Source organism: Phaeodactylum tricornutum, chromosome 21 (assembly GCF_000150955.2).
Source record: "Phaeodactylum tricornutum CCAP 1055/1 chromosome 21, whole genome shotgun sequence".
NCBI classification, from domain to species: Eukaryota; Bacillariophyta; class Bacillariophyceae; order Surirellales; family Neidiaceae; genus Phaeodactylum; species Phaeodactylum tricornutum.
Window position 1 is genome coordinate 1,915 of NC_011689.1, and position 18,985 is coordinate 20,899.

Consider the following 18,985-nt stretch of genomic DNA (forward strand, 5'->3'; position numbering starts at 1 on the left):
ACAACGACCGATCGCAAATTTGTGGCACAAAATCGACGACGTTGCGAAACTGGTGAGGGTAAGGAAACCATTATGCGATTTCGAGAGCCACAAATAGCGCTGTTTCAACCTATATCTGTTCGAGAGATACTGCAAAAGAATAGGACGACCAAATACGTAATCGCTGATCCAGAGAACGCCACCTGGCCGGAAACGAGATTTCTTTGCATATTCCACGACCGCGCAGGACAGTCATCAACGACAGCGTCGAAGTTTCCGGTAAATTATGAGTATGTTTCTTGGAGAAAACGAAGGAAACCCATGTATGCTACAGAAGGGCGCGATGTCGACCAATTCGAATTTTCTCAGCTCCTCTTTTCATGTCCGGTTCCTTCACGCTTTATCGAACAGAATAACTTCAACGTGATTAATCCACTGTTTTGGATCGACTTGGTACCAATACGAGCGCCTGCCCGACGCGGTCCCATGCTAATGACCAAAGATCAGGTAGGCCCGCAAGAATTTCAGCACCTGGATCGTTTCAGTATCTTGGAACACTACGGAAACGCGCACATTCTCCCTGCCATCGAAGATTCGGGTAGAATCGTTAACCTTCCTGTTTGTCCGACAACACCGAAGCCACAGCATCATCCTTCATACCAATTGGTGGCGTGCACTTGGACATCTGCTTCTTATAATCGACGGGGGGACACAACGACTGTGGAAGACTCTGCTGCCCGCCTGGAAGAATGGATTGTCTTTCATCGGACTGTCGGATTTGATCACATTTATATTTACGACAATACACAGGTTCCACAGAACTCTTCGGAATCCGTTCTATTCAAGATAGCATCACAGTTTCCGAGCTTTGTCACATATCATTCATGGCCGGCAAAATCGTGCAGCAACAATCGACCAAATCACAAAAATCCTGGCGAGCGTTCCTCCCAATATGCAGCCGAGGCTTCATGCCGTGAACGTTACGGTCCGACTGCATCCTGGATGGCATTTATTGATACAGATGAGTATTTGGCACCGATGGGGAACAAAACTTGGTTACCTCTGCTGGATAAAATGGACGCAAAGGACATCAAAGTTCTAAAACTGAAGAGCAGTCGCGGCCGTCCCCGAGAAAGTTTGATGCAACTCTTGGATGATCCTAACGAATGCAATAGCCAATCACGGCTGAGCTCTTTTTCAAAGAACGAGTGCTTGATCCCGAGGAAGAATGAAACTTTTCTACGGGTATACAATTGTGACTTCATCCGGCCTCCACGCCCCGTTCGCTTTGCCCGCGCGATGAAGCAAATTTACAAGCCCAACTTTGTTCTTAGCCACTTTGTACATTACTCTACGATTACAGCAAGCATGTCACGATACTACAAGGATTTTAAGGCTAGAGACCTATACACACGTGAGCTCAATGAAGGGGACTGGGGTGATATTTTTCTTGACGAGCGAACGGAGGGAACACTTATCCACGCAAAGTCGGTGCTTCCACACGAGACAATGGCGCGAAAGGACTCATGTCAGATTGCGTCAAAGCGACCTTGTGTGATTGGTCATGTCTGTCCCAATACGACGCCTTTTGTAGACGCTATTCATCAAAAGAACGTATTCCGAGATGCTGATGGAAATTTTTGCAACTGCTGGTAAGTGTTGTCGAGTCCAGATGCTTGCCGCTAGGGCAGTGTTTAACTTTTACCTTCTCGTCGTCGCTAGGATCAACGAGCATGTGGAGAAAACTTTGATTCCAAATCTTGAAAAGGCTCTCCGGGAGCACAAAAGAAATTCGTTCATGGCCGACTAACACTAAGGCTTATTGCTGTAGTGGATGCAGCAACTCAAGGACACAACGTGATTCCGTTGGAGAATGTGCCGGCTAGTCTCACGTGCCGAAGCGCGAGATATGTAAAGAGACTATTGACTTTCCTGTCGGTAAGAAGTTGCATTCATGCAAGCGGACCGAAAGATACGGACCTCGAATGTGAACGAAAGGTTTGTCACTGTCGTTTCGAGCGTCTCTCTACTAGATAGAGAATTGGTAGGAAAAAGCTAGTGTCTATTCTACTTCTGTCCTATATTGAGGACCCATCCTCAAAAAAGTGCATTTTCCAAACATCTAGAACTATACATTGTAGTCAAATCTGAATAAATCAAATGCTACCATCGGGTTCCCCGTGCTCTGAAATGTCTTGGGAGAGCATGGCATGCTCTATTTTTTAATATTTTAAGAGCATTTGTTGTCAATCTTAGGGTTACTCGAAAAATAGTTGCCTTTTTTCTCGACCGAAATGCGCCATTCCCGAGTCAATGTAGTGTCCATTGCATCCCTGTGAGTCAACCATTTATACACAATTTATACCAGACTCATTACAGATTATGTCAGAAGGGGATTCCCGCCGAAAGATTGGTGCTCAGGTCACAGCGAAGGCCTGTCATGTCGTCCATTTGAGTGAGTGTGCTCGGCAATATGGTGCTTTGAGGACCACCAAGGTGGTTGTAGGGACTGTTGTGGACGTCAGCAATACCAAAAAGCCGCCAAACAACCGTGTATCAACCTTCAATACTGCTGACTTTGATATTAGTGGAGGATCAGTCAAGCGGAGCACTCTGAACATCCGTAGTGTCAAACTTTTCAAACCGGAGCAGTCGACAGTACCAGCCAGTCCCGCAGCAAAATACCGGCAGTAGATAACATAGACACAGATTTGGCCGTTCCAGAGCAAGAGGAAGGAGAAGCGGTCTTGCAGGAGACTTCTCCTGATGAAGAATTGGAATTTCCAGCACAACCGATGGTGAAAATTGGAATAGCTGCGGGGGAACAGGTAGCAGGACCTACTGCACAAGTAGCCACGCAGGTTTGGGATATTGAAGACGCTTCCTTTGTCATGGCTCATGAAACAAAGTGCTATGCTGACAAGCAAGCTACATTGATTGATATAAATGGCAGTATCCAAAGTAAGCAGTTTGGCATCAATACACCAATTGGCGACCTTCTTGGTCCAGACTCTGACATTGATGGAAGATATTCGCAGCTGCAATATTTTCTTCTCATGTTTCCACCCGACCAACTGACCGCCATGTGTCAGCTAACAAATGTGCAGCTTGCCCAACAGAACAAGCACCGCATGTCAACAGGAGAGCTGCTTCAATTCTTTGGCATTCTAATTCTTGCGACAAAATTTGAATTTAGCAGTCGATCGCAATTGTGGTCCACAACCACGCCGTCAAAATACATTCCTGCCCCTGTATTCGGAAAAACAGGAATGTCGCGGCAGCGCTTTGATGATCTTTGGCAAAATATCCGATGGAGCAACCAGTGTCCTGAACAGCCGGAAGGTATGAGCTCCCATATGTTTTGGTGGCAACTTGTTGATGATTTTGTTGAAAGATACAACAATCATTGTGCCAACACTTTCAAACCATCTCATCTTATTTGTGTGGATGAATCAATGTCGCAATGGTATGGACAAGGGGAGGAATGGATAAATCATGGACTCCCCAATTACGTGGCTATTGACCAAAAGTCCGAAAATGGTTGTGAGATTCAAAATGCCGCATGCGGCTGTTTGGGTATCATGCTTTGATTGAAGGTTGTAAAGGGTAAGACAGCAACGGAAGATGACAGGGACCACAATGAAACGTTGCTGCATGGAACAAAGATCCTCAAAGAGCTTGTCCTTCCTTGGTGGTGGACGGACCGGATTGTTTGCGCTGACTTGCATTTTCATCTGTCGGTACAGCTATGGAGTTGCAGCGACATGGTTTGAGATATATTGGAGTCGTAAAAACAGCAGCGAAACAATATCCAATGAGATACCTTTCGACTTTAGAATTAAACCAGAGAGGCGAACGGAGAGGGCCTGTGATGCGAGATATTGATACAAACTATAGCACTCTGTTGGCTTTTGTGTGGATAGACAGGGGCCGCCAATATTTTGTGTTGAGTGCTTCCAGTCTGGATGCAGGCAAGCCCTACATACCCTATTATTGGAGACAGATTGACCAATCTCCAGATGCAGATCCAGAGAGGCTGGAAATTATCATTCCACAGCCCAAAGCAGCGGAATTATACTATTCTGCATGTGGGATGATTGACAGGCACAATTGAAGTTGTCAGGATACACTGATGCTTGAACAAAAGTTGGGTACAACAAATTGGTCAACAAGGGTTAACCTCTCAATATTTGGAATGATTGTTGTTGACACTTGGTTGGCCTACAGTCTGTGTACAGGAATAGGAAGAGCTAACGGGAGAGAAGAAAACCAGAAAGACTTCTGCACTGCCTTGACTGAGGAGCTAGTGGATAACCAATACGACAATGTTGGAAGTTGCAGAGTTTTTGTGGAAGCAAAGTTGGACAATGACAGTCCAGCCCTTTCGAGGACTACAGGAGAACCAAGAAGTGGCCTGTACGCACATCTATCACCCACAAAAAAAGGAAGAACAAAGATGATAGCTATAGCAGCAACAGACTACAAGGACAATGCTTGGCGTGTTCCAAGAAGACAACATATGTTTGCTCAGTGTGCAAAGATGAAGAAACACCTCACTCCAGAGAACCGTGACTTTGTTATACCACCAAGGGAAAGTTGTGCTATGCGAACCACATAGCTACCTTTCACGGCGCCTAACGAACAATACAGTACAAGTTTAATGTATGCATGTCCTATTTTAAATAGTAAAGGTGTGATTCTTGATCACCATGGTCAAATTCCATGTTTGTGTAGAATTTTGTACTACCGCTACAGGATTACTTTATGTTTTTGCTTTTTTTCTTGTCCTGTATATAGGACAACGGCCGGTAGACTAGACACTAGCTAGATAGTTCGTGAAGTCCGCTATCGTGAGTCGTGGAGAATCTGGTTCCCACGCAAAATGTTGTGCGTCGATTGTGATTCGTCACAGGATTTCCATGGAGAAAATTCGCATCAACAGAAAACGAAATTGAAAGATTCGGTAAGTTTCGACCAATGAAAATGTTCGGGAACAACATATGGAAACGACAAATACGTAAGTGATGGCGTGAAGGCCCTTCATGTTGATATGGGAGCCACTCGCTGTCGGACACCAATCGAGGAAAGATTTTTCACGAACTCATACAAATCCGATTTCCTTGTGTCAACCAACAAACATCTGTCATTACAATCGTCTCTCTATCATTTTATTCCAACATCTTTATTCCATCTATTCTCGTGCCCCGTAGAAGCTTTTGCAATGAAGTGCCGCATTTTAATTACCTGCTTACTCGTCGGAAGTCTTGTGGACGCTTTTACTGTTTCATTTCCTGGTTCTTTCCAGTCTACTACGGCAGTCTTTCTCAAGCCGAAGCAGGGCAAGCAGTTGGAGGCTGCTTTCAATGCGGCATACACACCCAATAAAGACCAGGTTGGGATTAATGATGCCCCGGTCGTTCCAAGTGTCGCTGAAGGAAATGCTTTGCACGAGTTAAGGTCCTCCCCCACCTCTGCAGCACTCTCTTTTGTGCAGCGCGTCTTTTCTCTTCCTTCTTCCATGATAAAGCGACATCCACATCCCAAGATTGAGGGCCTTCCGACCTTGCCAAGAGAATCTGCGGATTCATTTCACGATGATGTGATCTTGTATCCTGTAGTTGGTTTCACCTTTGTAAGGGACGCGAAGGATCACTGCCGGGCTTTGCCAAAGCTCCCGAACCCCTCGTGTCGGATCTATGCGTCGCAAGAACCGCTTTACGGCTGGTTTAGTCCAGCATGCACTTTGAACCCTTTTGCGGATGACTATTGTGCTAAGCGAAAGCAAAATGAGCTTAAAAAGTAGGACTAGGGCAACCTGTCTGGGGGCAACGCTATTGAAAAACCTATGATATACCCTCGCCATTGCTGTCCAGCTGACTCTTCGTGATAAGATCTTTACCTACCAGCCTTCATCGCCCAAGATTTTATTCGATACACCACGAAATCATACATGCATATGGTATGCTTGCCCCAATCATTCATTCTTTGACATCATTAGCATGTAAAACCTCAGTAAATTTGACGTAACACTTGCAGTTGAATATAGTCTTGACTGGATTACTCTTCTTGCCTAGATAGCTGGCAACTCTTTTGGTGGAAGAAGAGAAGGAATATGCAGATGCAGTACTCGATGCTCTGGTCAGCTGTACAAATATTTTTCGCTTGCACGGACAGATATCGGTGGGTCGAACATGGAGCCTAACGTTTAAGATGTCTTTGTGATGATGACAATCATGTGTATGATTTGCATTGATTGTAAGCGTGAAATGGACATAGCCAGTAGCGACACAAATTTCATGGTTTGTAGAACCATTAATTTGACTTCATTTACCACATACAAACGATGGAAGCCCAACGTGTTTCTTTGCCGTGAGTGATCTCAAAACGCAATTACAATTCCTTCACAGCGTCGTTGACTCAATAGAGTAGGTGAAGCATCACGGAGTCAAACGAAAAGAGTTACAAAATCGTATTATCCCAAAAACTCCAAATCGGTGTCGAGAGTCAAATCAATCGTTCTGCTTTTGGACGGTGAAGTGGCATGAGCTAATGCCCGTTTGCGGCGCTTTCGGGGAGTGCTCGAGATTGTCGATGTAGACTTATTTGCCTTCTTCGAGCTGGAGGGAGTCAGCGGGTGTCGATGTTGCCGTACAGGCGATCCCGGAAGAGACGGTGCTTCGTTTTCGGGGGCGGTCACGCTGCTGTTAACAATCATAGCGGAATCGATGTCCGGGGAAGCGAAGGAACTCTTCTTCCCAAGCTTGACTTTCTTCTGCAGTTCTGTCTGTCCATTGCTGCTCAAAGATTTTGGTCGGGTCTTGGTCGCTGGCTGCACGATACGGTGCCTCTTGGTCGTACCGGAGGTTGAAAGAGAAGACGCTTCCAACTGCTTATTCGCATCGGACTTCCGCCTATTTTGGCAAACAGGCTGACTCTCGGCCAACTTGCCAGTTTCTGTCGATCGCGCTGACCCATGGTCGCGCCTCACCGAATTTTCACTAGCAGGCTTGTAAGCGACCGCTCCATTCTCTTCGCTGATGTTGATGTCAATGGACTCGTCCAAGTCGTTGATTACTTCTTGCGATTGTGTGATAGCATTGGACAGCAATCGGCGTGTCCGCTTGTTCGCCATCGGCTTTGCAATTGGTTGCTTCCGTTTTCCACTGCAGTCGATATTGCTGTTATCCTCGCTGCCACTGGGATCGGTGTCGCTATCTTTGTCACCACTTTCCACTGTGTTGTATTGTACCGGTTTGCGTGACGCGCGTCGAGGTCGTCTACTTGCGGGTAGCATGGCAGAAACCTCAAGATTCGGATGGCGAACAACGTCTCGATCAGAATCACTGCTGTCCGAGAGTGGTTCCCCACCAGTGCTCAATCGTTTTAGGTTGCCTTGTTTTTTCTCGGTAGTAGCCATAAATACGCTTTCGTCGTCCTCCCCTTTTTTACAAGTATCCTGCGGTTCCAGTTTTTGGTGAGATAAGCTTGCTGCGTTGGAAGTGGTGCCCTGGGGCTCTACTGTTGCGATCACGGCTACTGCTGCTTTCCTATCGTCACTAGTAGAGCTGAAGCGTTTGCCCGACACTGCGTCAATAGCGGAGGTTGGCGCAACCGAAGGTACTGCATCTCCCGTCCCGTGCAGACAAGCATCCCCAAAAACAATAACGTTAGAAAAAACGTGCTTGCATACTATCTTTCCTTTCTTTGGTTGCAACGTTAATACCAGGAACTTGGATGTGGTGGCAACGGAAGTACCTCGGAAGGACAAGGATCCTTGCGTGGGAGCACACGACGAGTCCGAAAACGCCGCTGTCGTCAAGATGGGATGGGTCGACGAGGCGTGTTGCAAACGCCCCAAAAGCCTCACTTCCGGCTTGTTGACGTCACTCGAATCCGCGGCGTCCGCCACGACACTGTCTTCCACCTTCTCTGCGAGAGATTCTGGAAACAATGGTGCGTTCGTCTTTGCGGGTTTGCGCAGCGTCAACGTACCCGGTAGAATGGCGAGATATCTCGTTGGCTTGGAAGTATTGTTGCCGCTTCCACTGCTGCTATTCTGCGACGTTGCCCCTTTAGATACATGTATATCCTTTCCGGAGCAAGCGTGCAGAGCTGGATCAGGAGGCAAAGAAGGCTGCGCCAGGCCTTCGTCTGACGGGTCTTCCGACTGGACTGGACAATCGTCGGGCCAGGAAAACGTGACCTCCGCAGGTCGCAGCTTTCCTTTCTTGGTAGCCCGAGACGACGCGGGGAGGACTTTAGCACTCGCTGTCGACTTTGCCATGACAGACCTTGACAGACTAACGAAGAGCTTCTAGCCAGGAACGGCTGGGTCAATCGAAGTGTGCGCCGACCGCCAATGTGTTTGTCGTGCGGTCACACACGACGCCGGTAGTCTCACGGCTCACAGTCTATGGATTTCTCACAGTCCGTGTCAATTTTGATGTGGAGTCACAAATAGGCGTTTGGGCCCCACAATCTCATCGACGATAGCCAGTGATGACAGACTAACGACCTTACCAGACCAATAGGAGTGAAAGCATTATTTTCCGTTTCTTACAGGCAGGATTATCTCTTGTTGCGGCAGGTTCACTGTCATAGTACATACATCCTACAGTTGCCGTCACTCTTCCGTAGCGTCTATGGTACGCCAAAGCCGGGTTTGCTAATGATTTCTTCGCTCTACCGTTTGTGACTCCAACAGTGAAGGAGATCGAACCTTTCGCTCCAAAACAGTTCTTGATTTTGTGGCGCACACTAACAGTGGATATTCTGCCCACACTTGTAAAACTACACTAGGGAGCAACTATCTGTAAGTACAGAAGCACTATCCGCGCGGAAAAGTCTAAAAAGAGGAAAAATTACTCCTTGTCCATTGGCACGCGCACAAGGACAAGGACAGTACATATAGTCTATTGAACCAATCCTGAAGAAGGCCATTTATGAGCGCTCTCTCGGGGATTCCCTTCTTGGTATGCTGTAGCTCACACACAGTCAGCACTACAAGAATAGCATCACAAAATATACGAGCCCACTCGTTTTCAACACCGCCACCCTGCTCCTGCTCAGCCGAATTGATGCCGATCCGCCGATTCCTTCGGGTGTGTTACCGTCGTTGCTGGTGCTGGGGGCCGCCGTCAGTAGACTGGGCACACTACTCGGGACGCCACTGGGAACAACACTGGGAAAACCACTGGGAATACTACTAGGAACGTCACTTGGGACATCGCTCGGCGCATCGCTCGGGACATCACTGGGAACATCGCTTGGGACATCACTGGGAGCGTCGCTTGGAACGTCGCTAGGGACATCACTGGGAGCTTCGCTAGGAACATCGCTAGGAAGATCACTGGGAGCTTCGCTAGGAAGATCACTAGGGGCATCGCTGGGTGGAATACTAGGAACATTGCTGGGTAACACGCTAGGAACATCACTCGGCACCCCAACAGGCGTCTCGCTCGGTGTACCAAAAATTGCATCGATTGGCACACTGCTTGGGGGATCACTAGGGGATACTTCAGGAAAAATGACCGTAAATGCGGGATTAATTGTCGGGCGTTCAACTGGAAGCGCGGAAGCCGGAGCTTGACTTGTTGCCTCCGAAGGTGTTAACGGAAAAGAGGTAGGTAAAGTTGGTGCAGGTGCACGTGTAGGACCAGCGGCAGGCGTGCCACTAACGTTTGGACTTAGGGGAGCCTGAGAAGCGGATGGAACTAGCGACGGCGCGCTGCCTTCACCTGACAGCTCATTCGGTGCCGTAGTCGGGGTTGCGGTTGTGTCTCTGCTTGGTACCCTGTTGATTCCCTTACTTGGCGACTTACTTGGTATCCTGTTAAGGCCTTTATTCGGAGATTTGGTTGGTGGATTGCTTACTTCCTGAGTACTAACGGTGGCTAAAGAAGAGGGAAGAGCCGTAGGAGCGCTAAGTGGCGGGAAAGATCCGACTGCGTCAAAATTCCAACGCGGACCAATTTGACCACATCCCTCCGGTCCAATCTGTGTTTTTCAAAAAAGGACAAGTGAGTCATTTCATTGCTGCTACCATAAAAAGCCCGAGAAAATCACGGTCTGAAAATGCTGGCCACTCCACCTTGTTCCAATCTACGTACATCGGTTCGTCCAGGACACACATGCTCATCGCCTGCATTATTCGGTGGTCCATTTCCGCACTGTATATCATTGTACACCGGCCGTCCCTCTATACCGGGACCCGGTCCAAGCAATTCGCAGGCTTGACGTGTCGTCATCCGTCCCCGCGGTGTTTCTACTATTACGTCAGCAACGCTATGATCAAACGTTGTCGCGCAATAGCACTTGTCATTAACGGAATAGCTGTCGGCCCATGATCTTCCATTTGGTGTCACACCACCTACAACGTCGACAACTGCAACGATGTCGGGATGAATGTCTTCAGGAAATGATGGAACTCGGGGCGGACCGCCGTTCGCAAGGTCGGCGTTATCAAAGTTCCATTTGGGTCCTATATGACCACAGCCTTCTTCTCCAATCTAATAGAGGAATAACGAGTCAGTCCAAGCCTTGCTATTGAAAATAGTTTGCCCTTACTAGTGAACAGCACTCAATTCTCTTACAATCACTTACATCTGTTCGTCCCGGACAAAGGAATTCGTTTTCGTCGTCGTTCGGGGGGCCGTTACCGCATTGAATATCATTGTAAACGGGCCGTCCTCGCCTTCCTGGTCCCGGTCCCAGCAAATCGCACACTTCCTGCGTCGTCAACCACCCTAGTTTCGTTTCGACGACAAAGTTACCTATGGTGCCATCCAAAAAAGGAAGGCAGTAGCAATTCTCGCCGTCCGAATAACTGCTCGCCCAACGCGGTTTCGGTCGTAGACCCCCGGCAACATCGAGAACGGCAACTACGTCAGGGTGAACATCTTCTTGAGCAACTACTACGAGTAGGATGAGACAGATAGTCAGCAACCACGCTGTTGTTCGGGCAAGCTGGTGTTGCTTCATCGTGCCAAAAATGGAAAAGTTTGTGCATTCCCACGAACTGAGCTATTTTTTGTTTTCTGCATGGCTCATGTTTCTTCGAAAAAGGTGATCCAATGTTCGGTCGCCTATTCCATCTCCGTTCATTTCCGATCGGTCTTTGGGTACTTACTTATGGTGTTTTGGGCTGGATTACATGTACATATGAATTTTTCGTAGCTTATAACGGATTGGTACCTTTTCTGGAGGATTTGCGTCATTTTCATACTAGAGATACTTACGGGACAGTAGTATTCTGCTGGCCACGATTGGCTTGGATCCACTTCATACTCAGACTAATTTTAGCCACGACTGCCGCCAACTGCTTTTGTTCATGTGCGTTATTATTGGCAAAACATTGTCAGAATATGATCACACATCATGAAGAATTTCCACATATGGCCGATATGTCATTGTTGAACTGATGGCTTATGTTCATAGATTCTGTAACCATACGACTCATAAACGGGACCCAACTCATTTCTTTACTCTCGTAGGACATTTATAGTGCCACTAGAGCAATTGGTAACGCTGGTGGGTGGTAAGCATGTTGTATAGAGTAACAAGGAAAGGTCAAGTAAGCAACGTTCGAACTCTAACGTAAAGCATTAAAAATCGCTTAGCGCTAATGTAAGGATGCGGACGAGAACTAATCAACATAGCGACCTCCGAGATGGCCATGTTTTTCGTAAGACCTAAAATCTTTCACCGAAAAAATTCGGTGGGAACATGTCGTCTAGCAGACGGCCCACGTTTGTTCACAGTCAATCCATTGTACGCATTTGCTCCAGTCCATTGAATGCATCTGCTCACTTTTAAGTCCTACGAATTCTGTTTTACTGTTATACAGTTAGTCATCGATAATTTCCCAAACCCCGGAGACACATAAAACTGATCGAACCGAGGGTCATTTGAGAAAACATGGAGATTTGTCATCATTTGAGAAAAGCATACAATCCTACATTCGATGTTCAGCATCTCTGCTCTTACATTAGCATTCAATCATGATCCGCTACATTGAAAGTGCCAACATATACTATGTTACCCTTGTGAACACTCGTTGAACATCTCATTGGCTACGTGGTCCTCGAATAGAAATTCCAGCGAGGCTCTTCAATAGAGGCGTAGCGCATATAACGTATTTTAAATGAAAACAGCGTATCTTTTGTAGCAGAACATCAGAGCAATTCACAACTCAGCACTAAAGTGAGCACTTTGCATCGGAAATGTTTATTCGGTTTTGTGACTATCACGTTGTGCAAATGCCGGTGAGCTCAACTTACTGTTTGTCACACAGCAACATCAGAGCAGGAGCCTAGAGAGGCAAAAAAGGACGCAAGACATTACGAAAGCAAGAAGCAGCATGAACAGATTTGCCGTCTCGAAACTTCGCTGTTGTTTGCTTGCGCCAAGGCCCGCGACGCGTGTTGCAAACGCGCAACCGAAGAATGCTGCGCAAAGTAATTGGCTTTTTGGACTATGTCCGACGACTCTTGCAAAACACCGAACGTCAATACGGTGGCAGATAGGAGAAAGATGGCATGGAGCTCGGGGAATATATCGCTGGATCGGCTGGGATCATGAAGAATGTCCAAATCCGGAAGCTGGGTGTAATGAAGGAGCAGCTGCGAAAGCATATGACTGCAACATGCTAAAATTTTGTCAATGATCCCTCGATTGAGTCCAACAGTACCTACAGTCGCTTGCAATGTGCCGCGAACCGCAAGCTGAACGAAAAGCAAATGTTCGCCATACGAGTTGGGATTTTCCTCTTCGAAGATTTCGCGCACATTCCCAACGTTCAGTATCTCTCCTGATTTGATCCCGCTTTGCGTCAACTCGTTCGCGAGCATGCAAACACGGCGATTCATTTTCGAATAGTTCTCCAGAACTTTTTCAATACATCTCTCGAGCCACGGTAGAAAAATACGAGAGTTGCTTTTTCCTGTAAAAAGAACGTTCAAAGCAACATCTGCAATTTGGACATTTGAGTTGATTGGCGATACTAATGTTTTGGAAGCAGCGTAACGGACGTCTGGATCTTCGTCCTGTAGGTACTCCAACGAGGCAGACGTCCACTTTGAACATAAATCTGGGGGATACGTCAAATTCGTAGAAAGCGTTCCTATCGCGGTGATGGCAGAGTATCGGAGGCGCCATGGTAGTCTGTGATCGCACAAAAATCCAATCACACCTTGGAACGGAAATCCATCTTCATACGAATCATTAAAGAGTGTACATCGCGAAAGCAGCTCAATGCCATTCCCTGCTAGTTGCGTAACATCAATCAACTTCCAATTTTGATTGGCTTCTAAACCCCCAAGTTTAAGGAGACTTTCTCCTATTCCACATAGGACTGAGCAAGCAACAGTTGATGGGACTTCCATTGCCAAAGCATCATAGGCGTCAAAGCTTTCCAAAAGGCACCGGGAGAGTCGACGAACAGTTGGTGGATGAATAAAGATCTTCTCTGCTTTTGAGCTACCGATTCCGAGCTCTGCTTTCAGTGCATTTAAAATTGTTGTCGTCAATCTGCTAAGAAACGTTGAGCATTCATGAGCATCAGACGATTTCAGCATTGAGTCTAAGCCACGGTATATTGACTTCTTGAAGACTTTGACGCTCGCTAGCTTCACGTCTGGGCAGTCACTTCGAAGAAGAGTCTCAACCTTCGAGAAAACGCTTTCGTCAACTTGTACTCTACATTTGGCGGAAAAGTGCCATAGCTGCTCTGATACGACAGAGCAGGCTATTGAGCCTGCGGTCAGACCCAGTTTGGATAGACCTGTGTCACCCCTTGTATGGTGCCTCTCACGTGCCAATTTGCTTTCAATGTCGAGACAGGCACGCAGCAACTGGGGGGACTCAATGTCCGTAAGGTTAGCTCTGTGCAAAATTTCTAGGGCAACCGATACACATAGGGGAGGCACAACAAACTGACTGTTTTCTACCCTCGTAAAACGCCACAACCACGCAAGCAACTCTTTCCCAAGACTTTCTTTCACAATAAGCTTCCAAAGCGCCAACATGTCACGAATACAGAGCAGCGTCCCGTGTAGGTCATTCCATACCATCGTCCGTAAATTGACTTTCAGGCGATCGTTACAAGTCTGAAGAATACAATGGAAAGATGTGACCGATTTCTTCTCTGCCGAGGACAGGTTTGCGATAGCCCGAGCGGCCGCCTCCCGGGTACTTAAGTGAGCATGACCAAGACAGCGAAACACAACTTGCATGAAAGGTTCAGCAATCGAGACGGAGTCGTGACCCGACATTGACAATTGCTGAGAGCGGGCCAGAAGCAAAAGAATAGGAAGAACGGGAGGAGAAGTCGACGCCTCGCCCAATTCCCCTGCAATACTTGCCTGCAAAACAGACACTAGGAAATCCGGTAGAGATGGAAAAACACGAAAGAGCTCCGCTAGTGTGATAGCTCTACTACTTGTCTCATCTTCGTTGGATGCGTTTTTGTCCGCATCTACTGCACGGAGCATGACAGCCGCGAAAACCATCGTGGAAGAGTTTCGAACAGACCAATCCGTATCAGAATATCCCATCATTGCTGTCACCTGCAAAACCGTAAAAGTGTAACGCAGGAAAACTGAGCAAATGCAGCAAACAAGAGAGCTGGGTCTACAAGCCACGTACAATAGAATCGCCGACGGCTGGAAAGACTTGTTTCGCTAAAGGCGCGTCCGACAGTATCGATCGCAATACATTTAGCGCATGGACTCGCGATCGAAGCGTATACTGATTACATAATCCAATACCGTCCACCTCATCCCCGAGACTGAAAGGAAGCGGTATTGGCCTTTCTCTATCAAACCAAGCAATCGACGAAAGGAATGACGACAGCATGCTTTTTGAAGGAAGTGAAAGGCACAATATTTTCTTCATAATGAAAGAGCACAGAGAGTGATTTGCAGAGTGACACGCAACTTCTGATCGCATTATGGATAAAAATCCAAGCCCGTATCCGGTGCTTCGCCGCAAAGTCGAGTCGCGTATTTTATCGGAGTTTGCTAGCTCATCTAACAGTCGTAACGCCCACTCTTTAGGAAGAGTCTCGAGGTTTGGGATTGAAAAACAAGCCACAGAAATTTGTTGAAGAGCTTTGTGGGCGGCAAACGCAGCTCCTGTGTGTTTCAATGAGGTAAGGGTTGATATCAGGAGCATTCCTACCTGCTGCATGCTCTCCTTGCTTGGATTGACACATCCTAACGACAACAATATCGATACGGCTGCGCAGGTTTCCTTGGTCAATAACCAAGAACCAATCACAATTCGCTGCGATGCCAATCGTCTCGAGTGCTCTGTTTTGCTCAGGCGTTGAACTGACGAGAAAATCCCGTTGGCTCCAATAGCTCCAGGGTTTACTTTGCTTGATGCAAATTCAAGTTCACGATCCATCCCATCCACAGCTTCGCCATCCCGGAGATCAGCTACAACGCCTAGTGACAATTGCAGAGCTTTGCAAAACATTGGTATCATGTTTTGGAACAAAGTGCCCAATCGATCATGCTCATTCTGCAGAGTGTCGGTAAGTGTTTGATGATGTTCGTAGATCAGCCGAATGCTTCGGATAATGCCGTGGGCCAAGGGCAACTCAGCGCCGTCGACAAAGTCGGTATCATTTGACAGAATGTCCTGTAGTTTTACTTTCATTAGAGTCAACCTTTCTTGAAGAATTGAGCCCAAACGCTCGAGATAGTCATACCTCTGGTCGTTCGTGAGCGATGAAACAAAGAGAAATGCTAAGATTCTAGCACCGGCGTCCGCCTCGCGCTGTCTCGGAGAGGAGGCCAAAAATAAGGCGCGAGCTTCAAACTTTGAGCGAGCTTTGTTGGAGGTGAACTCCATTGGGACGAAGAGGTGAAATCTAGTAGTCAAGGCGAGCGCACTGTTAAGAATGGTGTAAGCATCGTCTCGTATGCCATCCCAATTGGAGCTCAGCATCGAGAACAAAGCGGCAAGACCCTCAAAACCAAAGAGAGCTCGCCGTATCCGACCACATACAGCCTCCTCCGCAAAATTTCTCTTTCGGTGGAAGGCAGCACCGGCTTTAGGTAGTAGCCGACATTCTTGAGCAAACTTGAGATCTCGACATGAAAAGACAATTAACGCTTCAAACAATGAGAGAGCCAAGCACTCTTTGTCGACAACTGATCCCGGATACGTAAGTTTTTGTAGAAGAACATCGTTGATCAAAAAGTCAATGGCAAAGGATGAAACTTGTAGCTGCGAATTTTCTGTTGATTGCGGGGCGTTCGGATCATCGGATAACACACATTTTGCTTCCCAAGAAGACAAGCGATCCATAAAAGAAAGTAAGCACTGTACTAAAGTCAATGCGTACTCTTTGTCGCTCGTTTTGACCACAAAGGGTAACGTGGCTTTCCACAAAAATACTTCATGCCCAAGTCGTGATGCGTCGTCCTTGAACGAGCTGGTTGCTTTCACTACATGCGGCATGGCTTGAAAGGCAACGAGACGAACAAAGGGCGAGAAATGCACCAACGCCGATTGGAGACACTTTTTGGATATAAGTGACGCTACGCACGTATCTAGTGCCAAGGTGCTACCCACAGGCTTTTCTCTCAACAACTGGTCAACCGCTGCTAGTCGAACCACTTCCAACATGGCCCACGAAACGCGGTCTTTCTTCGTTTCACGTTCTTTTGATGGTTTGTTCAGTCGAGTTGAATGATTCTGACCGGTTGCGTTCAGGTGTTGTAGTATTTGGACAATGGCCAATGAGGCTCGAGGACGAGCGTTGCCAGCCATCTTTAAAACCCGAGGTAAACAGAACGAAGCTATTTGCTTGCGTCGACTGACTTCAGGTACGAGGAGGGCCTCTGTCAAGCTCGGTACCCAGGCATCACACCAAGCCGTCAGAACCGACGGCAACGTTTCCATGTTCTCCATAACGGTTGCCACTGCCGGTGCCCCTTTGGTACGTTGGCTCTGGGATGAAGAAGATAAAGTCGGTATTCCGTTCTGAAGCAAAAGTTCTTGCAAATATTGCTGAAGGATACGGGCCCACAAATCAGCAATAGCATTCGTATTGTGCCCGTGGTCCCCAATGCCGGAGAGCAAATCGTCTAGCATACTGTGTTTGTTGGCGGGGCGGCTCGCAGTGAACACCAAGGCTTGAGCGCCGGAGATTGGCAAGAGTGCTTCCAGCGCTATATAGCGCCCTTTACAATGAGCAGGTTGGGACAGTACACGCCCAACCAATGCGTCAACCGACCAATCTTGATCCAGTCGACGCAGCAAGTTGACGACACTGTCAAAGAGGGGCGGAATAGCGTTGGCGAGTCGACGGGTGGGAGGGCTTTCCCACGCCTGCATGACAACTTTGAGAGATTGTTGGGCCAACGCGAAGCTCAAATTTCGTGTTGCCAACCTATCAGAGTCTGAATTGTCTACAGCGAGAGCGGTTAGACTGCGACTCGTCAACGTGCGAAAACCTTTCAAAGCAGCCAACCGTACATCCGGATCGATCGCTCCGGTGGCCAAATCACCGAAAGTATCCATAAGTGTGGACATATCAATGGGCGTCTCCATGTCCTCATGCCTGTGCGCAAATAGTGTCTGGTCGGGAAGGGTCGCTGCCAACCCTTGAACGACAACGGCGCGCGCCAAATCCGACAACTCTGGTAGCCGTGACCAATCTTTTTGCAGCTTGGCTACCAACGCGTCCGGGTCCACACTTTCGGAAGTGTTCGTATGCGTATTCGTATGGTAGGGCCATACACAAACCCGTCCGTACGCAATGCCGATAATTTGCAACGAAGGCTCGGAAACGGCTCGACAGGAAAGCAGAGCCCACAAAAAGTCCCGCATTTGTTCCAGAAAGGGTTCGTCTCGTGTCTCCCAGTAGCAATTTCGGTCGCCAGGTTGGAGTAAAGCCTTAAATAAATCCGCGACGCGGACGGCTTCCGCAATGGCGACCTGCGACTGTTGATCCACCATTTCAGTGGAGGGTGACGTATAGGCGAAACGCCCAAGAGTGGGCATACTGCAAGTATCGGCATAGGTGAGGAGAAACACCAGTATACGTGGACGTGTTTCGTTCCAGTCCACCGCTAAAGAAGGGTCGGAGGACATAAAGGCGATCCACTCTTGCAAGGTTGCAATGGGATCTTTCCACCACCACAACGACGGCCCAGACGTTGATTGTGACGAGCTCGACAGGATGGAATCCAACACGGCACCGGCAATGTCCAACGTTGCGTCGTCCGACAAACCGGTACGCTCCCGCAAATGCGCGTGTACGGCGCGACGCAAAGGTACGGGTGTAGCGACTGCCAAGGACCATTCCAACAAAACGCGATGCGATGCTTTGGCAGTCCGGGTATCCAGCGTGGCGATAACAACACCCGCGTCACTGCTTTGTTTCTGACGGGCTTGGAGCACATGACTCCGAAAGACACGCAGTCGTTGACACTGCTCGCGAATATCGTTCAAACACCACAAGTCGTGTACGAGACAACTCAAACTGGTGCTGTCGATGGCACGGAAAGTCGGCGAACGAGACTCCGCGGTACTCGTTGGCGTCGCCACCGAGCGCAGAAATGCAACAGCTTCGTGCACGTCGCTAGAGACGGAATCATCTACCCCGGTAGTCTTGTGTCTTTGCTGCCAAACAAAGTGGATGGGACCATCGTTGGGCAACGGAACGGCTCCCGTTTGTTTCAACGATGTTTTGCCCATGCGAATAATGCGCACTCCGTCTCACTTCCAATCGGCGGCGATGCTTTCGAATCTTGCACGGACGGCGAAAGCAAACGGCGGTAACGTTAGACCGTCCGAGACGTCTACCGTTGGCGAGAGAAGAGAGATTAGAGACACTGCCGACCTTGGATTCCTGACATGAGGAAAATCGAAATTTGGACGGACACGGAGCGGTTGTGATGGATGTGAGAGTGAGGGTGTCGCTGGGTGGGCGGGGTTAGGGTTTGGTTCTGAACAGTATCATTTTGGTTCTGACAGTGAACTGTGACTGTGA

At 48.0% G+C, this 18,985-nt stretch overlaps 6 protein-coding genes across 6 annotated transcripts; 3 read left to right on the forward strand and 3 right to left on the reverse strand.

The window, feature by feature from the left end:
- The first annotated feature begins 252 nt into the window (after positions 1-252).
- On the forward strand, positions 253-2,043 carry PHATRDRAFT_49130 (predicted protein). The gene is made up of 2 exons (XM_002183754.1): positions 253-1,631; positions 1,702-2,043. Exons 1-2 carry the CDS (start codon positions 301-303, stop codon positions 1,787-1,789), a joined length of 1,419 nt encoding a protein of 472 aa, XP_002183790.1. The 5' UTR covers positions 253-300; the 3' UTR covers positions 1,790-2,043.
- Positions 2,044-2,361: 318 nt separating this feature from the next.
- PHATRDRAFT_39777 (predicted protein) lies at positions 2,362-3,569 on the forward strand (the record flags this gene model as incomplete). The annotated part of the gene is made up of 2 exons (XM_002183755.1): positions 2,362-2,577; positions 2,607-3,569. The coding sequence occupies 2 exons, from the start codon at positions 2,362-2,364 to the stop codon at positions 3,567-3,569; spliced, it is 1,179 nt and encodes a 392-aa protein (XP_002183791.1).
- A 1,460-nt stretch (positions 3,570-5,029) lies between these two features.
- PHATRDRAFT_49131 (predicted protein) lies at positions 5,030-6,014 on the forward strand (the record flags this gene model as incomplete). The annotated part of the gene is made up of 1 exon (XM_002183756.1): positions 5,030-6,014. One exon carries the CDS (start codon positions 5,030-5,032, stop codon positions 5,780-5,782), a length of 753 nt encoding a protein of 250 aa, XP_002183792.1. The 3' UTR covers positions 5,783-6,014.
- A 233-nt stretch (positions 6,015-6,247) lies between these two features.
- On the reverse strand, positions 6,248-8,263 carry PHATRDRAFT_49132 (predicted protein; the record flags this gene model as incomplete). The annotated part of the gene is made up of 1 exon (XM_002183876.1): positions 6,248-8,263. The coding sequence occupies one exon, from the start codon at positions 8,261-8,263 to the stop codon at positions 6,452-6,454; it is 1,812 nt and encodes a 603-aa protein (XP_002183912.1). The 3' UTR covers positions 6,248-6,451.
- Positions 8,264-8,721: 458 nt separating this feature from the next.
- Positions 8,722-10,959, reverse strand: PHATRDRAFT_49133 (predicted protein; the record flags this gene model as incomplete). Its single annotated transcript, XM_002183877.1, has 3 exons — positions 8,722-9,975; positions 10,089-10,487; positions 10,582-10,959. 3 exons carry the CDS (start codon positions 10,957-10,959, stop codon positions 8,980-8,982), a joined length of 1,773 nt encoding a protein of 590 aa, XP_002183913.1. The 3' UTR covers positions 8,722-8,979.
- Positions 10,960-12,317: 1,358 nt separating this feature from the next.
- Positions 12,318-18,690, reverse strand: PHATRDRAFT_49134 (predicted protein; the record flags this gene model as incomplete). Its single annotated transcript, XM_002183878.1, has 2 exons — positions 12,318-14,543; positions 14,623-18,690. The coding sequence occupies 2 exons, from the start codon at positions 18,688-18,690 to the stop codon at positions 12,318-12,320; spliced, it is 6,294 nt and encodes a 2,097-aa protein (XP_002183914.1).
- Positions 18,691-18,985: the final 295 nt, after the last annotated feature.

Bases quoted from the DNA above. Each gene is read 5' to 3' on its own strand.
- PHATRDRAFT_49130 (XM_002183754.1), top strand. From the start codon at position 301: ATGTATGCTACAGAAGGGCGCGATGTCGACCAATTCGAATTTTCTCAG. The intron at 1,632-1,701 runs GTAAGTGTTGTC...CGTCGTCGCTAG, and splicing joins GGAAATTTTTGCAACTGCTG to GATCAACGAGCATGTGGAGA.